General features: G+C 42.7%; 12 protein-coding genes across 12 annotated transcripts; 6 read left to right on the top strand and 6 right to left on the bottom strand. All coding sequences in view use genetic code 12, as the record gives it.

Moving 5' to 3' along the window:
- Nucleotides 1-62: 62 nt before the first annotated feature.
- PGUG_02548 (snoRNA-binding rRNA-processing protein) lies at nt 63-5,522 on the top strand (the record flags this gene model as incomplete). The annotated part of the gene is made up of 1 exon (XM_001484769.1): nt 63-5,522. One exon carries the CDS (start codon nt 63-65, stop codon nt 5,520-5,522), a length of 5,460 nt encoding a protein of 1,819 aa, XP_001484819.2.
- A 177-nt stretch (nt 5,523-5,699) lies between these two features.
- On the top strand, nt 5,700-6,026 carry PGUG_02547 (uncharacterized protein; the record flags this gene model as incomplete). Its single annotated transcript, XM_001484768.1, has 1 exon — nt 5,700-6,026. One exon carries the CDS (start codon nt 5,700-5,702, stop codon nt 6,024-6,026), a length of 327 nt encoding a protein of 108 aa, XP_001484818.1.
- Nucleotides 6,027-6,354: 328 nt separating this feature from the next.
- YPT52 (Rab family GTPase) lies at nt 6,355-6,984 on the top strand (the record flags this gene model as incomplete). The annotated part of the gene is made up of 1 exon (XM_001484767.1): nt 6,355-6,984. The coding sequence occupies one exon, from the start codon at nt 6,355-6,357 to the stop codon at nt 6,982-6,984; it is 630 nt and encodes a 209-aa protein (XP_001484817.1).
- A 203-nt stretch (nt 6,985-7,187) lies between these two features.
- On the top strand, nt 7,188-8,276 carry RPL4B (60S ribosomal protein uL4; the record flags this gene model as incomplete). The annotated part of the gene is made up of 1 exon (XM_001484766.1): nt 7,188-8,276. One exon carries the CDS (start codon nt 7,188-7,190, stop codon nt 8,274-8,276), a length of 1,089 nt encoding a protein of 362 aa, XP_001484816.1.
- Nucleotides 8,277-8,398: 122 nt separating this feature from the next.
- PGUG_02544 (uncharacterized protein) lies at nt 8,399-10,264 on the top strand (the record flags this gene model as incomplete). The annotated part of the gene is made up of 1 exon (XM_001484765.1): nt 8,399-10,264. One exon carries the CDS (start codon nt 8,399-8,401, stop codon nt 10,262-10,264), a length of 1,866 nt encoding a protein of 621 aa, XP_001484815.2.
- Nucleotides 10,265-10,301: 37 nt separating this feature from the next.
- PHO81 (Pho81p) lies at nt 10,302-13,901 on the bottom strand (the record flags this gene model as incomplete). The annotated part of the gene is made up of 1 exon (XM_001484764.1): nt 10,302-13,901. The coding sequence occupies one exon, from the start codon at nt 13,899-13,901 to the stop codon at nt 10,302-10,304; it is 3,600 nt and encodes a 1,199-aa protein (XP_001484814.2).
- A 96-nt stretch (nt 13,902-13,997) lies between these two features.
- Nucleotides 13,998-14,612, bottom strand: YRB1 (Ran GTPase-binding protein; the record flags this gene model as incomplete). The annotated part of the gene is made up of 1 exon (XM_001484763.1): nt 13,998-14,612. One exon carries the CDS (start codon nt 14,610-14,612, stop codon nt 13,998-14,000), a length of 615 nt encoding a protein of 204 aa, XP_001484813.1.
- A 168-nt stretch (nt 14,613-14,780) lies between these two features.
- On the bottom strand, nt 14,781-18,026 carry CRM1 (exportin; the record flags this gene model as incomplete). Its single annotated transcript, XM_001484762.1, has 1 exon — nt 14,781-18,026. One exon carries the CDS (start codon nt 18,024-18,026, stop codon nt 14,781-14,783), a length of 3,246 nt encoding a protein of 1,081 aa, XP_001484812.2.
- Nucleotides 18,027-18,647: 621 nt separating this feature from the next.
- MDH1 (malate dehydrogenase) lies at nt 18,648-19,658 on the bottom strand (the record flags this gene model as incomplete). Its single annotated transcript, XM_001484761.1, has 1 exon — nt 18,648-19,658. One exon carries the CDS (start codon nt 19,656-19,658, stop codon nt 18,648-18,650), a length of 1,011 nt encoding a protein of 336 aa, XP_001484811.1.
- Nucleotides 19,659-20,129: 471 nt separating this feature from the next.
- RPL3 (60S ribosomal protein uL3) lies at nt 20,130-21,299 on the bottom strand (the record flags this gene model as incomplete). The annotated part of the gene is made up of 1 exon (XM_001484760.1): nt 20,130-21,299. The coding sequence occupies one exon, from the start codon at nt 21,297-21,299 to the stop codon at nt 20,130-20,132; it is 1,170 nt and encodes a 389-aa protein (XP_001484810.1).
- A 196-nt stretch (nt 21,300-21,495) lies between these two features.
- On the bottom strand, nt 21,496-22,929 carry PGUG_02537 (uncharacterized protein; the record flags this gene model as incomplete). Its single annotated transcript, XM_001484758.1, has 1 exon — nt 21,496-22,929. The coding sequence occupies one exon, from the start codon at nt 22,927-22,929 to the stop codon at nt 21,496-21,498; it is 1,434 nt and encodes a 477-aa protein (XP_001484808.2).
- PGUG_02538 (uncharacterized protein) lies at nt 22,154-22,609 on the top strand (the record flags this gene model as incomplete). Its single annotated transcript, XM_001484759.1, has 1 exon — nt 22,154-22,609. One exon carries the CDS (start codon nt 22,154-22,156, stop codon nt 22,607-22,609), a length of 456 nt encoding a protein of 151 aa, XP_001484809.2.
- Nucleotides 22,930-23,844: the final 915 nt, after the last annotated feature.

Genomic DNA, 23,844 nt, shown 5'->3' with positions numbered 1-23,844 from the left:
GATCCGGCTTGCACATAAACATCATCTCTTAAATTTTTCGGCTCATCGCATCACAGTTCACAATGAGTTTGTCACAACAATTGAAGCAGATCAATGAAAAGTCTGCTTCGGTGGCTTTAGACAGAAAGTCCCGTTCTAAGCTTCACTCCAAGTCGCTCATTTTTGCTCCAAAGGTTGCCGCAACTCAGGACTATGACTACCTTCATCTGGTTGGAGTTGATGGTTTGACTGAATTATGTACCATTGACTCTCGCTTTTTGAAGTTTCAGCAGACTTTGTTTGCCGACTCCACTGTCAACTTTGATAGAAATGTCCAGACCAAAGAGATTGTAGATAACTTGGACGCTTCAATCGCAGCATTCTTGAACCTTGTGAGTCCATTCTACCCATTAAGTCCTGCTGTCAAGGCTGTGGAATGGCTTGTAAGAAGGTTCTACATCAACATTCATAATTCTGAGGCTCTCATCCTCACATGCTTGCCCCATTATCAACTGCAGATCTTTGCACGAGTCATGAATGTCATACCAAAAAGCCTGTGGCCGCCCATATTTAATTGGTTGAATGGGTATAGGGATATGTCAAAGAACCCTCCTAGTAGTTCCATATTAAAGGCATTCAGGAATGACTATCAACTATTCAAGCTTTACTCCGAATACATCACTCAACAGGTTCTGGTGGAGACTGTCTACAAAGAGCAGCTTGTATTCTATTTGACCAACACAATTCAACTCCTAGCATCGTACAGCACTGATATCGAAAAATTGAATGAGGTTTACTTGCCTGTCATTCTCGAAGTCATAGGCAAGTTTTTGCTTGCGCTGAACACCAGTCTTGATCACGATATCAAAATCGCTGCATATACTCTTATGTCTGTCGTTGTGTCTTTGGTTCCTTTGGCAGACGATGTGCATATTTCTTTAACCCGGTCCATACTACAAGTACCTGGTGCATTCGACCCTCAACTCAAGAGACAGACTATGATCATTTTAGCTCAAACCTGGCAACGTTATACTGGAGCTAAATTCGACTTTGAATTTTTCAACACAATTCCTCTCGACTCGCTACTCAAAGACAATTTGTTGGAGTCCTTGGTACACGAGGGGTTTGATTTCAATAATTTTCTCCTTGCATTAATCTCATCCACAAATGATAAAAGGACATTATCGCTTGCGAAGCTTTTCAAAATAGAGCGTGCAAATGAGGCAGTAGCCACTACCTTCATATCCCGTTTGATAGATGCTGCAAGCTTCAAACCTGACACCGAGGCTCGTGCTCTGATTGTGGCAGCTTTCGAGGCAATGCTTGCAGGTTCGAGAGATACCTTGGTTGAATATTTGGGTTCCAAGAAAGAGCCAATGTCTCTTGCTGACCTTGAAATGGTGTTACTTACTACTTTGTCTTCGAGTGACGTTGATGACTCTGAGATTAACGTTGCCCAATCTGACGAGGTCCAAGAGGCCAATGGCTCGTCAAATAGTGAGCCAGTGACTTTGGATGGAGTCAAGTCTCACACCAAGTCATTCTTGTTTCAATGTGAAGACTTTAATGATTTATCGAGGCTCCTTGTTTCTTTCCTCGCACCGTTCGAATCCAATTCGTATGCCAACCAGATTGCAAAGTTCTGTGCGGCTGTCTTTACAGGGCCCAATGCTTCCATCACCTTTACTCTTCGCTGTTCTTTGACTCCAATTATACCTTTGAAGGTACGTCTCGCCTGTTTAATTTGCTTGAAGAGAAAATTGAAAGAGCTTGCCAAGTCTGGTGACACCAAACTTCATTTGATTCTCCCAATTCTCATCTTAGGATTGTATGATGATCATCAGAGCATAAGAGCAGGTTTCGCTGAAAGCATACACTCTCTTTCCACTCCTTCAGCATCGAAGAATGCAAGCATATTTTTGGAGGACGAAATGTATGCAGATGTTGCAGCAAGCAACAAGGTTTTGATTTCGCCCAAGGATGGTGACAGCCTTATCAACTTACTCACCTCAACGGATTCACTTCTCAAGGAGACTGTGTTGGACAAAACCCGCTTGGTTTCGGTGTTGTTTGAGGTGGTTTTCAAAGCGCAACAGCCCTCCAAAAAGTTTGGTTTGGTATGTCAAACTTTCTTCATCGCCCAATGGTCTCAGCTACCATTTGCAGCCGTATTCAAGAGCCTTATTTTCAAGATCATGTCTGGAAGAAATATAACAGCAGAATGTCCTAGTCGTGAAAGCTTCATCAAGGGCGACGTTGCTGGACTTTTTAGCGGCTACGAAGCCTGGATGGCCTCGGCTCAAGAGAGCAAGCTTGATTTTGAAAGCGACATTGTTCTGCCTCTTGTAAACTTGGTGGGTGGTCAAGACGAGCTTTCTACGCCAAATTCACTGGAAATTGATGAGGTTGGTTGGCTCATAAAAGCCACTGATTTCACTAAATGCCCAGTTATTCAGGTGGCTGCGACAAAAAGAGTAACCCAAGTATTTGAGTTTCTCAAACCGGAAGATAAGGTTCGACTTTATTCAAAATTTATTGAATTACAAGCCTCAGACGACGAGCTTAATTTCGACGCACAAGAAATCTTGCAGGCCATGCCTCTTGATTTCAATTCGGCACTCACTTTACTCAAAAACTTCCAGTTAGTTGCACAAATTCCAGAGCAACAGATTCCTAAAAGAAGAAGACGGTCTTCCAACTCCAGCAAACAGACGATGGCTCATGAAGAGTTGGTTAGCATTGCTTCTGTTCATCTTCGGAAACTCACAATAGTGTTGGATCTTTTGGAGTACAACTTGCGCAAGAATTTGAAAGAGATCAAACCCGAGCTTTTGCTGTCGTTTTTCGGAATATTGACAGATCTCGAATATTTGGGTCATGATGGTGACATGCCAGTACTTTACACCCAGGAAGTTTTGGCTACATGCATGCTTTTGGCAGTTAAGCATATCAAGGCGATCAACGAGAATGGCTCCGGTCGGATTTCTATCGACTCGAATTCTGTGCGTGCCGACTTGATTGTCAACACTATTCGGTCTTCAAATTCACCACAGATCCAAAACAGACTCTTGTTAGTCATTGCAGAGTTAGCTTCTCTTGCCCCAGAGATTATTCTTCATTCTGTAATGCCGATTTTCACCTTTATGGGTGCTCACACCATTCGTCAAGACGATGAGTTTTCCAGCTTTGCACTCCAAGACACTATAGCAAAGGTAGTGCCGGCTCTTGCAAAGAGTGGAGCTTCGTCATTCAGCAATGAAATCGAGTTCCTCTTGACAAGCTTTGTGACAGCATTTCAACACATTCCTAGACATCGTCGAGTCAAATTGTTCTCGTCTCTCAGCAAGACTTTGGGAGCAGGAAATTCGATTCACACCATCCTCTTTTTATCGGGAGTACAATATGCTTCCTTGTTTGGAAAGGGGAAGCATGGAGATTGTCTTTCCTTGTTAGAGTTCACGCAAGGTTATATGAAGCAATTCCAGGCTTCCGAACAATTATCAGCTATTCACAAATTCTGTACCTTGTGGCAGCTCGTACCAACTAAACCACTTGATCCGGATTCTGACGAATTTAGAAACTTGAACTCAAGGCCAATATTCGGTGCTTCTATTTTATCATTAAATGATACTGAACTTGTCGAGTTAAAGGCAGGTTTGATCACATTTATTGACAGCTTGTTGCAGACTGACGAAGAATCGGTCGGTTACTTACAGCTCAGGGTCAACCAATTGCTTTTAGACTCGCACTCCACCGATGGTGAGAAGACGATTATCATCGATGGCTGCAAAAATGTGGCTTCGTTGCTTTTGGGTTCTCTTGATAATTTTGGTCAAGTTTCAAAAATGACAAAAGTATCCGACAACTTGTACCAATTCTTGGATGACATCTTGTCCCTTTTGCCGTTGGTATATTTCTTAGACTCTATTATTGACGTCTTGAAGAACCCAATGGGTGTTGACAGGGTCGCTATAAACTTTGCACGGTTAGCAGGCAACAAAATAGAGAATGAGTTGACAGCCTCGAATTTGGATGAACAGATTCAATTCTCGCTCTTTGAAAAGTTGGTTCCAGTTTTGATTTCTGGAATCAAGAGTAATCAAGATGCTGAAATTAGCCAAGCATATATGGATGCTACAGCTCAAGCAGTTGCCAAGCTAGGTAACTGTACTACTTGCTTCAACGAGGCTAAGAATGTCAGTGTGTTGAACGAATGTTTGAGCATCCTCACCTCAGAATCAGGATTGAAGAGCTCCAAGCCTGAGTGCATCATTTCTTCAATGAACTGTATATCTTCGATCATCAATATCATGGGAGTTAAAGCTATTGGATTTTTCCCAAAGATTTTTGAGCCCACAGTGGAGATCTGGAAGACGACAAAAACGAATGAAGAGGACATGCAACTTGTTCAAACTTCGGTATTACTTCTCTTTGCTCAATTGGTTAAGAAACTTCCCGCATTTGTTACTTCGAAACTTGACAGTATTTTCACTTGCACAATTGGAAGTTTAGCAGTCGATGCTACTGTTCGTTCATCTATTCTTTCCTCAATTGTTGAGTATGTCGATACAGCGTATGTGCTCAAGGCGTTATGCAATGTATGGGGAGAAATTTCTAAAAGTGACAATGCTGAAGTCATTGGTTTGTACTTGGGAGCCATGGAAAAGACCATTGATCAATTAGAGAAGAAATCTGCAATTTCTCAGGCTACTTTGTTCATCAAGTGGATGATCAAGGCTTTTGAGTTCAGACTGAGTGTTAGCAAGAGTAGCCAAGACTTTGACACAAATACGATCCACAGACTTGAGTCGTCGTTCCACTCCTGTGGATTGAGATACGTTATGAAACTCAATGACAAGACGTTCCGTCCTTTGTTCGCTGGATTGGTGAGATGGGCTGTTAATGGTGAAGGTAGTACTAGCGACACCGACGAAGTTAGTCGGTACATTGCATTCTTCCGGTTCTTCAACAAGGTTCAAGAGCAGTTGAAGAGTATCATAACTTCATACTATTCTTACCTCATAGATCCTGTTTCGAGTTTGTTGAAGAGAATTGACACTATGGAGGACAGCATAAATCTCAAGAGAATGGTGTTCAATTCATTGACTTCATCGTTCAAATATGACCAAGATGACTTCTGGTCGCAGCCTCTGCGATTCGAGAGTATCTGTGGTCCATTATTGCAACAGATACCTACTATCGAGAATAGTATTGGAAAGTACTTGGTTAAATGTGTCAGTGCATTTGTTGTTAATGTTTCATCTGAAGAACACAATGAAAAATTGGTTCATGGTTTGATCCATTACATCTCCAATGAGCATTCCACAACCAATAGCCATACCAAGACATGGACCATTCGCATCTTGAAGAGTGTATTCCAGAAAATGGGTGATCAATGGCTTTCCTACTTGCCAACACTCATTCCATACATTGCCGAGTTGTTGGAGGATGATGATGAAGATGTAGAATTGGAGGTAAGAAAGGGATTAGTGAAGGTGTTAGAAAACGTTCTTGGTGAGCCATTGGATCGTTACTTGAACTAGAAAGTAAGTAGAACATCTAATTGCTTTAGGTATTGGTTAATTTGCAACTTGCAACCGTTCGCTCGATGCAGGTTCGCGGTCGTGTGGTGCCTCGTGGAACATTACCGATTTTTCCATCCGGGACTATAACCAAGTTTATAAAAATGGTACGTAAACCCCCAGGTTAATTCGTAAAACATGCTAACTCAGTCGTCGCTTTTGAAATCTGCCCAATCTTTGAAGCCTTTATTTGACAGAGTTCTCGTGCAGAGACTCAAGCCTGCCACTCAAACTGCATCGGGAATTTACATTCCAGAAAAAAACCAGGAAAAGTTGAACCAAGCTACCGTCATTGCTGCTGGTCCCGGTATCACTAACACCACCACTGGACAAGTGATTCCTACTTCGGTGAAGGCTGGAGACAAGGTGTTGTTGCCATCTTTCGGAGGTAACCCAGTCAAGATTGGTGAGGATGAGTACTTGTTGTATACCGACAAGGAGATCTTGGCTAAGATCGAGGAGTAATTCTGCCAGCTAAATATGATTTATCATAGTCTTGTAAATAATATCTGACGGAAAGTTGTAGGAGCGAGCTTCAATGGCTCATATAATACCGAAGACAATTCTCGCAAGTTGAGTTAGATCAGATCTAGTCACCAAGTCTAGTCATTAAGTCTAGCATCAATTCTAGTTCATGTCTAGTCATTTCTAGATTATCCGTCTAATTTTGTTGTCTCTTACTCTTCCCCTCCTCTGCTCTTCCTATATATATCTGCCGCGCAACGTAATCGATTCGCAAATCTAGAGGGGTTCATTTATTATTTTTTGTTTAATACATCCATTATAGCACATCATGCCTCCGTCACAAAGATTTGCTCAATTCAAGTTGGTGTTGCTTGGTGAGAGTGCCGTGGGCAAGTCTTCTGTTGTTCATCGGTTCGTCAAAAACACCTTTGATAACATGAGAGAATCTACCATTGGCGCAGCATTTTTGACCCAATCCGTGACACTTCCAGAGATAAATGCTACGGTCAAATTCGAAATATGGGACACCGCAGGCCAGGAACGTTACAAGTCCTTGGCACCCATGTATTACCGCAATGCCCATGCGGCGTTGTGTGTTTACGACATCACCAATAGCTCATCTTTCCAAAAAGCACAGAATTGGATCAAGGAGTTGAAGAAGCAGGCACCAGAAGGCATAGTGATTTGTCTTGTTGGAAATAAAGCTGACTTGGAAGACGAAAGACAGGTGGATGCCAACGCTGTCACTGCATATGTTGAAGAGTTGAGGGGAGAAGGGATCCAGGTGTTCACGGAAGAGTGTTCGGCAAAGAGCGGCGAGGGCGTATTGGAAATATTCACCAACGTGGCCAAAGCTTTACCGGTGGAAGAGACGATTAACGGTGCATCGAAGCCGTCTGCGGGCCGACAGTCGGGCGTGGAGTTGAACCGCCGCCCACAGCAGCAGGGCTGCTGCTAGTCTGTCAGGGGACTCAGAGATATATTCAGAGCGAGTAGGGTCAGATGGTAGCATATAGCTGTTGATCTTATATCATTTCTACGATACTTGTACATTGGTGGTTTAACTGCAGGATTGCTTCTTCTGCTCAAATTGTAGCTTCGCACGACCTTATTGAACCTCGAAAAAATTTTCAAAAATTTTTCATTTTTCATTAACCACTAATGTCCCGTCCTCAAGTGTCCGTTATCTCTACCAAGGGTGAGCAAACCTCCACCCAAGTGGCTTTGCCATCTGTCTTCTCTGCTCCAGTCAGACCAGACATTGTCCACTCTGTTTTCGTCAAGGTGAACAAGAACAAGAGACAAGCTTACGCTGTCTCTGAGAAGGCTGGTCACCAAACCTCTGCTGAATCGTGGGGTACTGGTAGAGCTGTTGCCAGAATTCCAAGAGTTGGTGGTGGTGGTACCCACCGTTCCGGTCAAGCTGCTTTCGGTAACATGTGTAGAGGTGGACGTATGTTCGCTCCTACCAAGACCTGGAGAAAGTGGAACATCAAGGTTAACCACAACGAAAAGCGTTACGCTACTGCTTCTGCCATTGCTGCTTCTGCTGTTACCTCTTTGGTTTTGGCTAGAGGTCACAGAGTCGAGCAAGTCAAGGAATTGCCATTGGTTGTCGCTGACGAATTTGAGTCCGTCACCAAGACCAAGGAAGCCGTTGCTGTGTTGAAGGCTGTTGGTGCCCACAAGGATGTTGTCAAGGTTCTCAAGTCCAAGAAGTTGAGAGCTGGTAAGGGTAAGTTGAGAGGTAGAAGATTCACCCAAAGAAGAGGTCCATTGGTGGTTTACGCCAAGGACAACGGTCTTACCAAGGCTTTGAGAAACATTCCAGGTGTCGAGACTTCCGATGTCAAGCACTTGGGTTTGTTGCAATTGGCCCCTGGTGCTCACTTGGGTAGATTCGTTATCTGGACCCAAAGTGCCATCGAATCTTTGGACTCTATCTACGGCTCTGAATCTACCAAGAGCATTAAGTCCAACTACTCGTTGCCAAACAACATCATCACCAACACTGATGTCACCAGATTGATCAACTCTTCTGAAATCCAATCTGTTGTTAGACCTGCTGGTCAACCTTCTCAAAAGAAGACTCACGTCTTGAAGAAGAACCCATTGAAGAACAAGCAAGTGTTGTTGAGATTGAACCCTTACGCCAAGGCTTTCTCCACCAACAAGTTGGGATCGGCCAAGGTTGACCAAAAGAAGGTTAAGCCTTCCAAGGGTCAATTCGACTCCGTGTTGAAGAACTAGGTAGCTATCTTTTAATAGTGAATCTCGTTTTTACCCACAATTTTGATGTAGTTTTTCCTAAGATTTTCTGGTGCGCACTCTTTGACCAATTTCTTCCCCACTAATTCGTAACTTGTTCACTTATGCATAGCCCTGGTGGCACCCAACATGGTCTGCCTCCAGTCACGTCATTTCCCCATTGCCAGTTTGTTCACCTGTCTTCACCAGAGGAGCCAGATACCAAAGAAAGTGATATTCGTGCAATCCTAATTAATAGCGATCCGGGTGAATGTAATAATAACATTTCACTATATTTCAAGCATGTGGTGGATGCCTCGGTTAGCTCGGACGACACTTGTGATAAGCGAAACTACCACAAGTTGTCTGTGTTTGCATTGAAGTTACTCAATCTGAACTTGTTCTCCAAAAATTACAGTTTGTGTTTGGGCAAAATCTTGAGCCTTCTTACCGTTTTTACCGAAGTGGAAGATACTTCCAACGGTGGTGAAGTCAATTGCATTAAGGAGTTTGCATGTGTTTGTCTTTTACTCCTTCTAAAAATGAAAAACGAGTCACAAGAGTCCTCTTCGAAAAATGATTCTCTTCTGCTCATTAATATCGATGTCCTATTTACTGTTTTGCGGAAGTTGAATCTTGTCACCATTTTGTCGCGCTTCATAGCCTGTCATATCCGATCCTTGGATGAAGTTGTGACGTCGTCGTCATATATACTCTTGAAATTTGCATGCGACATAATATTTGAGTATCTCTACTATTGGGAGCTTTTATCGGATGATGAGTTTTTCTCGCTTACGGTCGAAACTGCATTGGTGCCTGTTTTAATAACCCACCTACTTTCCCATAATAAGTTTTCTGATTCTGATGACAGGGAAGGTGAATGGGAGGATGAAGCGAATCTTATGGCCTACGAGGAACTTAAACTCTTACTTATTGTAAATGAGCAGTACCTCATGAAGTCTTATTATACTGATACAATCACGAATCAGGTGTTCAATGGCTTACTTTTACATGGCGACTCTCAATTGGATACTCAAGTGAGAATTGCAAATTTCATCAACTTGTTGGTTTATCACATTAATCGTGAAGAATCGTCGATAGTCAAGATTCTCATTCTCAAGTTCTTATACTTGGTATTCACAACTTCTTACACTACGAAGCTTGTGTACCTTAACGATTTGAAGATCCTCGTGGATATTTTCATAAGAGAGCTCAATAACCTTGACTATTCTGACGATATAGGTCAGGAAAACAGAGTCCTTATAATCACCTATTTAAAGGTTCTTCGCCCACTTTTAACCTTCTCACAAATAAGTGAATCAGGATACAAGAACGAAGAGATTATTGAGCTTTTGAGAAACTTGATCTCTAACTCCACCGCTGGATCGGTAGAGGCAGATTCGCCTAGAAGTCATCAAGTACAAACCATTGCAAAGTTAGCCATGAAATGTTTGGCTATTCCATGGTTAAAAACAAAGAAAGCTACAGATGTAACACCGGTCAAAAGATCAACTTCGGCCTCTTCTTTGAGTCTGCTTGCTGAAAACATGTCGATAGACCCAGAAGATGATCCATTTGCAAGAGTTGCATCGGTGAGAACTTCCACACACGCAGACTATCATAAACACACAACCTCTCACAATAATGAAGACGTTCAAAGGTCGCAAATCATTGCGAACAATGGTAATGTATTTTTATCAGCAGCGGATAAAACGCTAAATTCGGGACACACGGTAGGTACCAATTACTCTGATACTCTGAAGCTTTTAGATTTACCAAAGGAATTTCTACAGAAGCATGGGGACCGGCCGATGTCGCCTTTCACCTCTGACCTACGTTTCGTGGAGTCCAGAAATTCATCGTCGTCTTCGATCGCATCAGCCTCGCTGGTGACAATGAAGGGCAAAAAGAAAAAGGCCCCTCCGCCGCCTAATCTTAAAATTCTGAGTATGTCTCCACCTCCGCCTCCACCTCCCAGAAGAAGACGCTAACTTGCTTTGTCATATACTAAATGTATTATTTGTAAGTTTATGCTATGTCATCTTTAAAACTCATGATATCGCCGAACCGAAGTCCGTTTATCTCAGCTTTAGTGTAAGAATCCAAGTCTTTGCTGAACGCGGCTTCGTCGTCGACATCAGTCACATCGCTGGAAGCCACAATAATCAATCCTCGGGCTCTTATTAAAGGAACCAACTTTGGAACCAATCTCAACAAATGTATTGAAATGACCAAACCAATCAAATTGTTATTGACGGTAAAGTTGACACCCTCATTAATAGATCGGGTTATGACTTCCTGGGACCTGCCCAAAATCTCTGGTTCTTTCTTTGATTCGTTGTCCATCAAAATTCCGTTCGTAGTTCTGTACTCAAACAGCTTTGCTTTGTTGTTGTAGGTGATTCCATTCATAACGAAGAAGACTGGAAAGTTGGGTTGTTTCCAGTTTAAGATTTTGCAGATGAGCGAGTTCGAGGACAAGAAAATTATTGACCGGGTGTTGGTGATATTTCTTACTTTCCACGTTCTTGTATGATTGAAGACAGCATTTAAGGTTTCGTCAATGAACTTGTTGAGTACTTCTCTGATGGTACCAACAAATGGTAGCTTCTTCATCTCGTAATAAGATGGAAACAACACCTCCAAACTCAAATTGATATCGATATTCAACACTTCCAAAAGTACTCCCAATGGTAAGTAAATGATCTTCATCAACTTCTTGATCAAAGGAAGATTCTTTTTCGTCATTTTGTTGAGATCATGCAACACCTTCTCATAGTCAAACAAGTTGTTTGTGATGGAATTTAATTGTTCCAATGAAAGATTTGGAAGATAAAGACTCAAGTTTTCGGAGATTGCAATTGACCACTGAGGGCACACTATAGGAGTACCATCTTTTAAGAGGCAAACCTTTATCCTCAAATATTCACCAGAAAGCGAAGTGGCGGTTACAAATGATGTACCATTGGAGTTTGCTGTTGAAGAGTCAACAGCTTTTGTTGCAACGTTAGATTCCGGGTTTAGACCAGTAGGCGACAATATGCTTCGAGGGGAAAGACCGCTAGCACCGCTATGTCTAAATGGTTTGCTGGTTCTCAAGAAGCTTGTTGATGACTTCCAGTAAGTGTCAAATTGAGATGTTTCAAGTAAGGCTCCAGAGAATGGGAAGATGATTTGGTACCTGAAATTCAATTCTCCAACATTTCTCAAACGAAGATCGAAAAGTGGTAAATGTACCGAATCTGCCTCCGAGCTCGAATAGTTTGTTTCTGTGAATGACATCGCTGAAGTCTTCGCAATGAGTCTTGTTCCAAATTTTGGAAAGATCTCGAAATCAATCCGAAAGTCGTTCAATGAGTCAACGTCAGTCTGGAAAATGCACTTATTACTGGAGCGAGTCTTGTCTTCGATTGGAAGTATGATGTTTCTTGGAACAATATCTGTCATGCTTGAGGTAAGGGTTATACGACCAGGTTTCAAGTCAGAAGTTAAATTTAATAACTTGATAAAGTGCTCTTCCGATGGAAATATGAGCTCAATTAGGACCTTCTGCTCTAAGAAGTTGTGACCATACCGTCTGAGAGGAAGAATTGGTGGAGGAAGTTGAAGATCAGGAATAGCTTCCAGGGTGGACTTTTCGAGGCTTGAATTATCTGAGTCGTCCTCAACCATATCTTTGTTTTGGCTTGTTTTAATGTCATCTTTAGCAATGCCATTGATAACATGAACCCCGGAATTTTCTGCTTGAACTTGAGGGAAAGATTGGTCTTTTTCCCAATTTTTAGTCGAAGATTTCAAGATCACTTTATCATACTTGAGCAAAGCATTAAGAACATCAATGTGGCCCTCAATCATACAATAGTAAAGAACGTTGTACCCATCACCATCAACATAGTCAAGATTAGCACCCAAGGAAACGAGCTCCTCAGTAGTCTTTACATGTCCCTCCAGCACAGCATAAAAAATAGGAGGCCAATTAAAAAGATCATCAACCATATTAACGTCAGCTCCATATTGGGTCAACAATTTTATGAGCTTATAGTGGCCCGATCTTGCAGTGACATGAAGTGGATGTAAACCCTTTACATCTGGTTGATTAACAAGCAGTACAGTAGGCTTCGAATAAGAAAGCAAGTACTCCAAGATTTGGTAGTCTCCGTATTCGCAAGCATAGTTGATTGGTAAGTACTGAAGGTTACTTTCACTTGATGTGGGCCAGCAGTTACTTCCCATTTGCACCAACTTTTCAATCATATGAACATGTTTGTGTCTAATTGCCAAAAGAAGTGCCGTCATAGATTCATTATCCAAATCATCAAGGTGATCACGAGGGAATGCAGGTGCAACTAGATTTAACAAATCGAGTCTGTTATTCTGGGCCGCATAATGAAGACAGGTCCGTCCATTGAAATCCTTGCAAGCAAGAAGCTCTTCTCTAACAGAATCTGTAAGCTTGCTCATCATATAATCAACAATAAATGTTCTGGAATGTTGAATACTGTCGATTGAATTAATCACTTTAACACCATTATTAATAATGGCATGGTTCTCTTGAGTAGAAGCTGGAGGAATGGAGCAACACTGATGGATCACAGTACGTTTATTATTGAAGTCGTCGCTGACAATGGTAAAGTCCACGCTGTAGTTAATGCGCTCTAAAAAGAGCTGAAGGAAGGAGTCAGCAATGCGGACATTGGGAATCGAAAGTAGAAATATTTTGGATAATTTGAGTTTTGATTCTTCCTCTGACGTTTGGTTCAGACCCTTACCCACCTTTTCAATCCACCTGTCTAACAAATCCAAGTCTGGGTCTTTAATTGTAGCAATATTGACAAAGCTACTGTAAAGATCATCGATCTCAGAATTATAGACGTTTGCAACGGATCCATGTCTGGACGTATTGAAGTTGGACGATTGGAAAGAGTCACTATTTGCAGACGGACTTTCAGCTAACATGTTAGGAGATGCTTGGAGCGAAATGTATTTTGGAAGCGACGAAAAGTCACCATCCATAATTGATTCGAGGTCAAATAAAGTCTGAGTAACCATATCACTCAATTCGTTAATGTCATTTTTGTGGAAAACAGGTTGCACGCTGACAGCAGTCAGGATAAATAGTTCCCTGGTGTGGGATTTGGACCTTTTATCCCATTTTTTCACCACTTTCAGAAACCCAGTTTCGTTGAGTTCAATAAATTGTTGCAATCTGATCAAGTCTTGATGAATTTTTTTGAAGTTTTGGTACAAGTTGAGGTAAGAAATGGAGTTCCTGAAGTTGGAATTTCTGCCTTCCTTCCTCTCCAATTGTTCATGATATCTTGTTAAAAGTTCCCGATTTTTGTTTAGTAAAAGTTCCAAATTGACTTCAAGATTAGCTTGTTTTTCTAAATAAAAGGAATTGACTTTCTCAAGCTCACGTTCAACACGAAAGAAGAAGGACGCCCTATTTTCTTTCAACGTGTTTTGCGCCTCTACCGGAGAAACCGTGGTGACTGGAGTGATTCCATCAGGACTGGACGGTGTAGCGAGTTTCTTGATGAGCTTCTTGAGAGCCTTATAGTCGATGAAATGGCCCGAGTACTCTGGAAGCTCGAGCTGTCGGGAGGCAAGATACTTTCCAAACTTCATCAGATAGGGTCTACAATGCGAATTAGAGGTTTAAGATTGATATATTATAGCTGAAAATTCCCCACGTGGGATCACGTGGATGGTCTCGTGACAAGCCTACGAAGCTGCTTTTTTAGCCTCGTCAAAGTACTCTTTGAACTTGTCAGCATTCTCTTTGTTTCCGAATCTGATGGCCAATGTTTGCGCTTCTGGTTCACCTTCAGACACATCGGCGGTTACGGAATATACCCAAGATCTGTCAGATCCAATGTTAGGTTTCAATTCGTATTCTTTGGAAATGAGATGGTTAGCACAAATCTTCAATGTCTTGTCTCTTCTCATCAAAATCCGCACCTTGCCGTTGGTCTTGTGCTTCAAAAACTTGACGTCACCAGTTCCTCTTTCCTTCCATTCCTTGCTATCGCCATGAAATCTGAACAATTTGGCTCTAACTTTGTATAAAACCTCCTCATCTTCCTCATTGGTCTTCACTTCCACCTTTTCTAATTGGACCAAAGGCTCGAAATGAACATCTGCCTCTTCTTCGTCGGCTTTTTCGGTGTCTTCGCTATCTTTTTTATCGCCACTTTCCTCTTTTTCGGTGTCCTTTTCGTCTTCAGCTTCGGGTTTCTTTTCCTTTTTACCTCCGAAGATCGAGAAAACGTTGGATGTGGGGGGAGTGGGCTCTGCTGGGGTGGATTCCGTCTTGGTTTCTTTGGGTTCAGCAGACATATTTACTTGTTGTAACTCAGATTCAAATCGAAAAAAATGTATGGCGGTAAATGCACGACCGGCACAACATTAGCTCCACATATTTTGCTTTTGACTTTATGCCTGTAGTTTATGCACTTTATTAAATACTAGAACAATTCTTATATACGCGCTTGTTTTTCGTCTTGTCTAAATATCGTCGTCCATCTCTGACGGCTTGACAAGTCCACCAACTTGTAAGTCTTTCTCTCTCTGTATTCTAATTTGCTCCTTCTTCTCGAGCTCCTTGTCCTCAGCGAACAAGTAATCGGTAGGATCTCCACCAACCTCTTTGATTTGGATCAAGAAATCCCGCAAAGTTCCCTTGAATTTGTTCAAGTCCTTATAAGACGAAGTCAACACATTCAAGAAAGTGACTAATTGTTCTTGCTTCAAATTATCGAATGCCGACGAAAGTAATTGGGCGAGGTATTGTTTCAAAAAGTCTGAATTAGCTGTTCCTTCTGCTGCTTGGTCAGGCGAGTACAACGGATACTTGATCACATTGTCTTCGACAAGGTGCACCAATTGCGCCAACAACTGTGATTGGATTCTGAAGCCAGCTTTATGATCTGGTTGCGTGATAACATAAAAGGTATCAGATAAGATTTGAAAGTAAAAGTTCTCATAAAAAGCTTTAGTGAACGCAGTATCTCCCAATTTCTCCACGTTTTCAATAAGTTCGAGGGTGAGGGTCAAACCGTTGTCTTCCACCTCACGGCTATTATGTTTGATCGCCCATAATGCGGCATTGATAAGTGATTGGAATGCATCTCCAGAAAGCTGTAACAACGCCTGGAATGACTTGGCGTTGATTTCGCGAAGCAACTTGATAAACTCCACCCGATGCTCAGGATAGTCGATGAAGTTGGTCTTGATCATATCGAGTGTACACTCAAAAACGTTTTGCAAAATAAGCACAACTCCTTCAGGAATCATATGGCCAACCTTGGATACCAAGGCAGTCATACAGTTCAATACCTCGGCATCACGAGCATCAGGAACATTGGAATTGTAGTCTTCAAGAACGGCGCCAAATAATGGCTGTGCCAAATCTCTCACTATCTCTTCCAAGTTATCGGCTTGGTTAATGTAAGTTTCAATCATTTTAAGAATTTCCTTCTTGATAGTTCTTAAACCTCTCACCTTCGGCGTTTTGGTTGCTATTATTCCATCTTTAGCCACAGAGTCAGACACCATGGTGCTCACGGCTTTGTACAATGACAACATGTCCACGTACATCAAGCCTAATTGAGAGTAAAATCCAGGTCCTAATGCCTTACAAACCGACACGTTTGTCTTAATGATGTTTGCAATGATCTTTACTCGTTCATTGTTCGTCAAGAGTTGAGGATCATGCCCAGCATCTTGGACGATCGTATTCCAAGCCATGTTGGGCAATGCCATCAATTCACCGAGAAGTTTGTTACGAGCCTCCTTTTGTGTTTGGGCGCTGACAATGATACCACAAGCTTCGTAAAAGGTGTGGACTTGTTGAGGATTCAAGTCTTCTGTGATCAGTTGAATGTTAGTTATGATTTCATTGATGAAAGGCTCTGTTTCTTGCGGCTGAACCACTACGAAATGCTTCTTACATTTAGTAGTGATCTTGATGAATGTGTCACATGCCATGTCTTGCACTCCTTCGTGTGTTTCGTGCATGAACTCGAACAACTTGTTCACGACCGTCTTGAGGAACTTCCAGTGAGCCTTCAAAAACCGAGGATATTGTCCCACAATATACATGATGTTGGAGGCAACCACTGCTTTGTTATCTTTACCACGCTTCATTTCTGTAAGAGAGAGTAAGTCCTTGATTACATTGACAAGGAATTGCTTCTCCATGTCCTCGTTCATAGTTCCTGAAATGGAACCTATAGCCCAACACAAAGTGTTGATGTTTTCCCATGACCACTCCAGCTCATCTATCTGCCTTGCGAGTTTGTCACTCATGATTGTCTGGGTATCTAATACGTTCAAATGAGTCAAGTAAACTAAAACTTCTCTCATAGACTTGTATAATTGAATGGTGTCACTTTCTTTAACAAATTCCCTCACAACTTCTCCTTCATCATTTGTAACAACCAACACCTCTTCAGGTCTGGCCATGTTTTCAATAATCACCAATCGTAATTTTGACAAAATGTTAGCATAGATATGTTGTCTCAAAGGAATCTGAGCCAAAACAGACGGATCTAAAGCTCCGCCTGCACCTCTGCGGAAACTGCCTTGATATTGTAGTTGCATCAATGGACTGAGTCTATTTTGAGGCAAATCCTGAATTTCCTCGAATAATGACTGAACAAACGAGCTCCAATAATCCAAACACGTCTTGAATAATTCTCTTTCTTCAATCCTTGACAATTCAATTAGGTAAAATAGAGAGTTCATTAGCAAATCTCTCAAAGACTCGTTACTTTCTAAGGGTAGTAAGTGGTTGCCGAGGAATGTGCAAAGAAACATCGCCAAATCTTGTAAAAACGATTGATCGTTGGTATTGGCATTCTTGTAAGATTGTTTTAGGTTGGTATCAGGAGGCACAATTGCATATATCTGTTCCATAGCTTCCTTAAAAGCGATGATAAATTTTTCTTCATTTTCAGGAGAATGCAAACTGAAAACTTCGGTAAGACACTGTATAGCGACTGTTCTAGTGTCAGCAGGAACCAAATATCTAGTAGTTAAAAGTTTTAACAAATCAGTCTGAAAAATGTAATTCATTGGAATCCAAGGAATGTACTTGAGTAAAGCTTTAAGAGTAGCAATGATCAACGATGGCTTCGAAGTTTTATCCAAAACTTCATAGCAAAGCTTGAAGATTTCTTCAAACTCATCTCTCATACTAAGTTTCAACGACTTGGCTTTCGCCTGCGTGAGTTGGTCTTGACTGAAATCAAAAACTTCTTCACTCAACAACTTGAGAATGATCATATTATTTTCACACACATTAAAACTCGAGGTGGAGCTCTTGACGATCTCCGGGATAAATTGGGGCCAGTTATGGGGCCATTCTTGTTTCAACACCAGAACTAATGTCAAGTCAATCTTGTTAATAAGGGCCCTTTGGGACTCAAATACCAGCTCATCATCGCAAAGAGAGATGATCATATTTACGATGAAGTTACGAATTCCTACTCTTTCATCTTCGGGAATCGATTTCCACCGGTATTGAATGAGCTTGTTCAAACATGACAAGGCAATGTATTTCGATTGGGCGTTGGAAGAGCTCGAAAGGATTTGGTCTGAGCGCTTCCAAGACTCGGGATGTTCCTGGAACTGGTTAAGGACCAATTGAGCCTCTTTTTGATTGGCGCCGGAGCCTGAGTAGAAGGCATTGACCACCAGATCAAAAAGGGAGACGTCAAGCTCCTTGGAGAAATCTAAGATAGCATCCATCTATTTTAAATATCAATCTAGATGTAGAAAGACAATAAGATCGCGAGGACGAGTGACGCAATTAAGAGTACTAACTATCAGTCGTCAGTAAGTAGTGGTTCCGTTGTCAGGTCAACCTAGAAGAAAGCTATAGTTAGTATATCTTCCGAAGTAAATAGGTTGTCTCGTGGTCAAAGAAATCAACACTGGCCCGGACTTGAACTTTGTTCAAATTTTTGTTCGAATTTATACCGTGCTTTTGTTTTACGTGATCATCTTCAAATGGCGAAAAAAGCCATCAGTAATAAAGCAGCACAAAAAGTCTATTTGGACGGTATTGGCGACTTTTAAAGTTCAATCACTGCTACAGCAGTGTGCATCATACGAACCCGTGTTGTTCTCCCGGGTAATACTTACTCAATGCTTGGTACCTAAAGAGTTTAATAAGTTGTTTTTGCCAGAAAGAATCTTTGCGCGGGTTGTATGCAGTACAAGGGGGGGGAGGAGGCTAGTGGAATCGAAGGCCACGGATTTCCATTGTGAATATGATAGTATTTTCTGGATCTACTCAATTGTTTAGTGAATTTAATATTTAGTGATTTTCTACAGTATGTTTTTCTTTCAAGATCTTAAACTTTATTCCTACTTCTTGACAAACGACACACCCTTTTCGATGTTCTTAGACAATTGATCAACGGCAACCTCCAACAACTTCTTTTCGTTGTCGCTGATCTTGTCCAAGATTTCGTATTGCACTTCTTCAATACCGGACTTACCCAACTTGACTGGCAAGGAGAAGAAGTCCAAGTTACCGACCAATTTCTTGGCCTCACTAGCACCTTTGATGGACGAGTCCAAGTTCAAAAAAGTGCACTCGACGACATTTGGGGTGTCAAGGGCCTTCAAGATAGACTCGGCCAACTTGTAACCGGCATAAGCCATCGACAAAGTGGCGGAACCAGCACCATTCTTGGCTTGGACGACCTCATCACCACCGAATTGAACTCTGTGGATCAATTCCTTTTGTTGTTCCTCAGACAACTTGTCCAAGTATTTCTTTGAGTTACCAAGCGAGTACAATGGCACAATTGTCTCTCCAGAGTGACCACCAATCACATTGATGTTGAAATCGGTAGGCTTAGACTCCTTGGGGAAGAGCTGGGAAATAAATGTGTTGGCTCTGACAATGTCCAACGTGGTAACACCGAACAATTTCTTTGGGTTGAACACATTGTTCTTCTTTAAGGTCTCGGCGACAATTGGCACTGTTGAGTTAACAGGGTTGGAAATGATCAACACAAACGCATCAGGACAAGTCTCAGCAATTCCTTGGGCCAATCCTTGAACGATAGAAGCATTGATGTTGAACAAATCGTCTCTGGTCATACCAGGCTTTCTTGGCACACCAGCAGGGATGATCACCAAGTCTGAGTTCTTCAATGAGTCTGCAAGAGCGGTCTTGTCCTCCTTAGCCGAGGGCAAGTGCGAAGAAGTGGTGGAATTGGAGCAGATATGGGATAAATCAGCTCCGACACCTGGAACGTTGACCACGTCGAACAATGCCAATTCATCAATCTTTGGGTTCAATTTCAAAAGTAACGACAATGGTTGACCAATGCCACCAGCAGCTCCACAAACTGTAACTTTAACCATTTTAATATAATTTTACTTGAAAAAAAATCCAACGGTGAATTGATGGCGTTTATAAATTAACGTGCTCCCGGAACTAAGACAGACCGCGGAGGAGTTTTTTATGGGGTAAGGGGCGCGGGGACCCGGGCAGCCGGAAATGGCAGTCCCCGGTTGAGTATTCTACGACTGTGGCACGTGACATTGCGGTGCGAGCCCGGAAGTTGTCCGGCGAATATCGGATGGGGTGAAATGGAGGAGCAAGCCATTGGTGGTAGTTCCGGGTCCAGATCGTACAGATGCACGGCCCGAAATGCATTGAGTGGTACTTGATGAAATTGAAAAATGATGTCACGTGATACGTTGAAAAATTGGTAAATCATTTCTTGGTGATTGGTGATTTCAGTCTACATTGTTTAGATGAAAAAGTATTATTAGCTACTCATAGTTTCAAGTTCTTAGCTTTGAAACTGTGATGGAAAGTTACCAGTCATCTTAGTTTTCCAAGTCCTTCTTCAAAGTACCCATGAAAGCGTGCTTCTCAGCTGGGGTTTGGAATCTACCCTTACCGAACTTTGAGGCAGTGTCAATCCATTTCAAGTTGACTTGTTCCAAAGCCTTTCTGGAGGTGTCAACGTACAAGGACTTTCTCAAAGTAACAACTCTCTTCTTGGTACCTGGAATAGAACCCTTAACCATAACGAAATCGTTGTTAACGTTACCGTATCTAACGAAACCACCCATTGGGTTAATGGATTTCTTGGTTCTGTCGAATTCGGTAGCACCGTTGGACTCGTCAGCACCGGAACCAACTCTGTAAACCTTGTGGTTAATAGAGGTTCTGTGGTGGTAACCGTTTTGACCAGCTCTAGCAACAGTCCAGTTAACATTAGCTGGATGCCAAGCACCAATACAAGCAACCTTTCTCAAACCTCTGTGAGTCTTTCTTGGCAATTTCTTGGTACCCCATCTGTGAGTAACACCCTCGAAACCGTGACCTCTGGTAACAGCAATAACGTCAATCATTTCGTTTTGCTCGAAAACAGAGTCAACAGTGACGGTCTTCTCAAAGTGCTCCTTAGCCCATTGGACCTTGTCGGCAATAGAACCACCGTTGACTTGAATTTCAGCCAAGTGAGCCTTCTTCTGCGACAATGGAGTCTTCTTGACTTGGGTGTGAGCCAACACTCTAACGACAGAAGCGTACTTGGTGATTCTGGCCAACTCCTTTTCAATTTGAGCACCATCTTGAGCGTACTTGGCGGAGTACTTGGTGAAAGCCTTCTTCTTGGACTTGAACCAGTTCTTGTAGAATCTTCTCTTGATTTCCTCAGACAAGTGCTCGGCCCACACAGTGGTCAAAGATCTCAAACCTCTTGGGGTCTCGACGTAACCAACAACACCAACGATAACCAATGGTGGAGTGTCAACAACGGTGGCGGCCTCGACGATCTCACGCTTGTGCATCTTCGAACCTGGACGGTCCAAGTCTCTGACGATGGTGGTCATACCGGCCTTGTAACCCAAGAAAGCAGTCAAAGCAACAGGCTTAGACTTGACATCCTTTGGGAAAGACTTAACTCTTCCTCTTTGCTTGGCGGCTCTCTTTCTTGGGAGGAAACCCAAGGATCCGTGACGTGGTGCTTCGAACTTTCTGTGAGACATGGTGAAGTTATTAACAGCTAGTGAAAAATTTGAAAATTTTTTGAGAAAAGGTTTGGTGTGCGCGCACCGACAAATTCAAGATGATCTGTGCTGTAATGTGCGCGGCGTTCCCTCACTTACCGAGGCGCACAGCACTGGAAGTTACGGGACCTTCCCCCATTCCGTTGTTCTGCCTCTACTCTCAAATGTCCATATATTAACTTTCACGCTTAACTTGTATAATCTTCTTTAACGCCAACCTAGCATCTCCAGAATCCACACTTGGAGAAGATGACGGCGATACCTCGTCCTCACGTTCTCCATTGTTCTTTCCCATCTCATTGCTTTGCAAATTCATAAGATCAATCATATTCACTGTAGGATACTGCTGAGCGGGCATATTGCCTAGTTGAAAGAGCTCGGAGCCTCCAAAAAAGTCGCCCTGCACAGGCTTACGCAGCTGTTGTGGAGAGAACATCATTGAGTTCATCATTGAGCTGAATTGAGGTGTCAAGTTGAACCCAGTGTTGTTGGGAGTTTGTCCCATGGTAGGCGCTAAGAAATAATTTTCTCTTCTGGGCGTCTGGGGAAGTTTTTCCAATGGAGAAACGTCGGCAAATGGCTCAGCAATTGACGATAATTTACTGGTGCTTCCGTTCAACCCAGAAGAGAGACCAGTAATATCAGAGTTAAACCTTCTCAAAGAAATCCGCTGTTCTTGTTCCGGTGCATTCTGGGAAAATACACCATTGGACAAATCTTCAGTAAATGGTACATCTAAATTGAAACTTTGAGACCCTGATGCCTTTTCGATTCCCATTGCCGAATAGGAATATTGGAGCTGGGGCTTCCGTACTGGCTCCTCCTTAACCTTCATGGAGGCCTCATTGGTCCTAGCAGAATTGAGCGACTGTGGTTGCTGTGTGACATTTGCGGAACCCAGCGACAATACTGCCCTGCCCAGCAGGTCGACCACAAGTTTGAGCAGGAACTCTTTGGACTCGTCATTGTCGGGTCTGAAAGTTCTGGTCCCGGTTTCCTTGCCTAGTTGTACCGGAGCTCCCAAAAATTCGGCCGACCGGCTACGCGGAGACCCTTCAAAGCCGATTTGCAAATCCATCGCCGAGTTCAAACCGGAGCCTCGAGAGATGGAAGGAGCAGAAGTAGTGGAAGAAAACCCGGGCCGAACAACGGAGGCTGGAGGAGTGCGGTACGTCTGCAACAGCTCTGACTGGGTGATCATGGCGATATTATCAATTGCCTTGGAATTGACTTGGAACGACAAAAGTGAATTGTCTGGTATTCCCGATTGCGGGGTGAAAGCCGAATAGTCGTCCACGGCCACATTGGGCACCTGGGAAGCCAGATTGACCCTCTGTCTCTTATAAACTGGGGTGGAAGAAGCCGACGAGTTTTTTCTCGACCGACGTCTTGGGGTCGTTGAACCTGGCAACAGGGTCGGTGAAACTTTCATAATTGGATCAAACCAGTTCGGTGTTCCCCTTCTCATCATGATATTTGAGTTAGACTCGGCCGTAGGGCTGCGGTACCGAGGAGGTGTGTTAACATTGATGTTCATGGTGGAGGATATTCTATGACATAGAGATGTCGGCTTTGGAGGCCGTCCTCGTCTTTTGGGGGTTTTATCCATAATGCAGGGTTAGAGAATGCAAAGAGAGTGGGGCCGAATGCCAACGGGGGGAAATTTGGTGGTGCTACCCGTATCGAAAAAATGCTACTACCCACAGCCAGCTGGGGTTGTTAAACGCAATTAAACGATTGGAAGAGTGGTGAATTGGTTGAAGAAACAAGTGTCAACCAAAAACCAGGAATGCCAAGGATAGCTAGTATTAAGTTTTGTAAAAAAAATTGAAATGCTGGTCGGCGATGTGCGTGTCAAATGCTCGATTAAACTCTCCTGCTTAGTGAGGTGAGCCGCGCTGCAAAATTTCACCTGAACGATAGGAGGTGAGGTGAATTAAAGCAACGGTTTTGCGCGGTGCTTAGACGATCCAGACGATGGAAAATTAGCTGATGTTCCCGTAGATAGAGGGGTTTACTCTTGAACAAGAGTTTCTTGACAGAAGCCAACGTTCAAAATTCGGTAATAGCCGATGAGCCAATTCGTGCGTATATGCCGGTATTTTTCACTTTTGCACCCCTTTGAGGATTTTTTTGGAGCCGTATCAAAAAAATTATGGCGCGATGAAATCAATCATTAGCTGCGAAATAGTATATAGTTATACCTTCCACTGGTTGGTCGATTCTGTGTCATAATTACCATGGCTTGGTGCGGTTGTGCCGGATAACGCACAATTCGGATGTCAATTACAATAGAAACAATGCAACAATGCACGGTTCTGGCTGAGGGGAATACACTACCAATAGTCGTTGCATTAACCGATGCGATCACCTGTGCGCTACAAGGTTGCTGTTTTCGGGAAACCTCGCGACAGCCGCGCGAACTGTGGTGGCCTTAATTGCGACGAATACAAGGCGGATTCGCGCAAATGAATCATCATAGATGCGTCCCGGGGAGCCTTTCCACCGGGGCGGGGCTAATAGC

The sequence above is a fragment of the Meyerozyma guilliermondii genome, genomic scaffold (genome assembly GCF_000149425.1).
Source record: "Meyerozyma guilliermondii ATCC 6260 scaffold_3 genomic scaffold, whole genome shotgun sequence".
Taxonomy (NCBI): Eukaryota; Fungi; Ascomycota; class Pichiomycetes; order Serinales; family Debaryomycetaceae; genus Meyerozyma; species Meyerozyma guilliermondii.
Note: the sequence above shows the minus strand (reverse complement) of the source record. Positions and strands in the feature narration are given on the sequence as shown.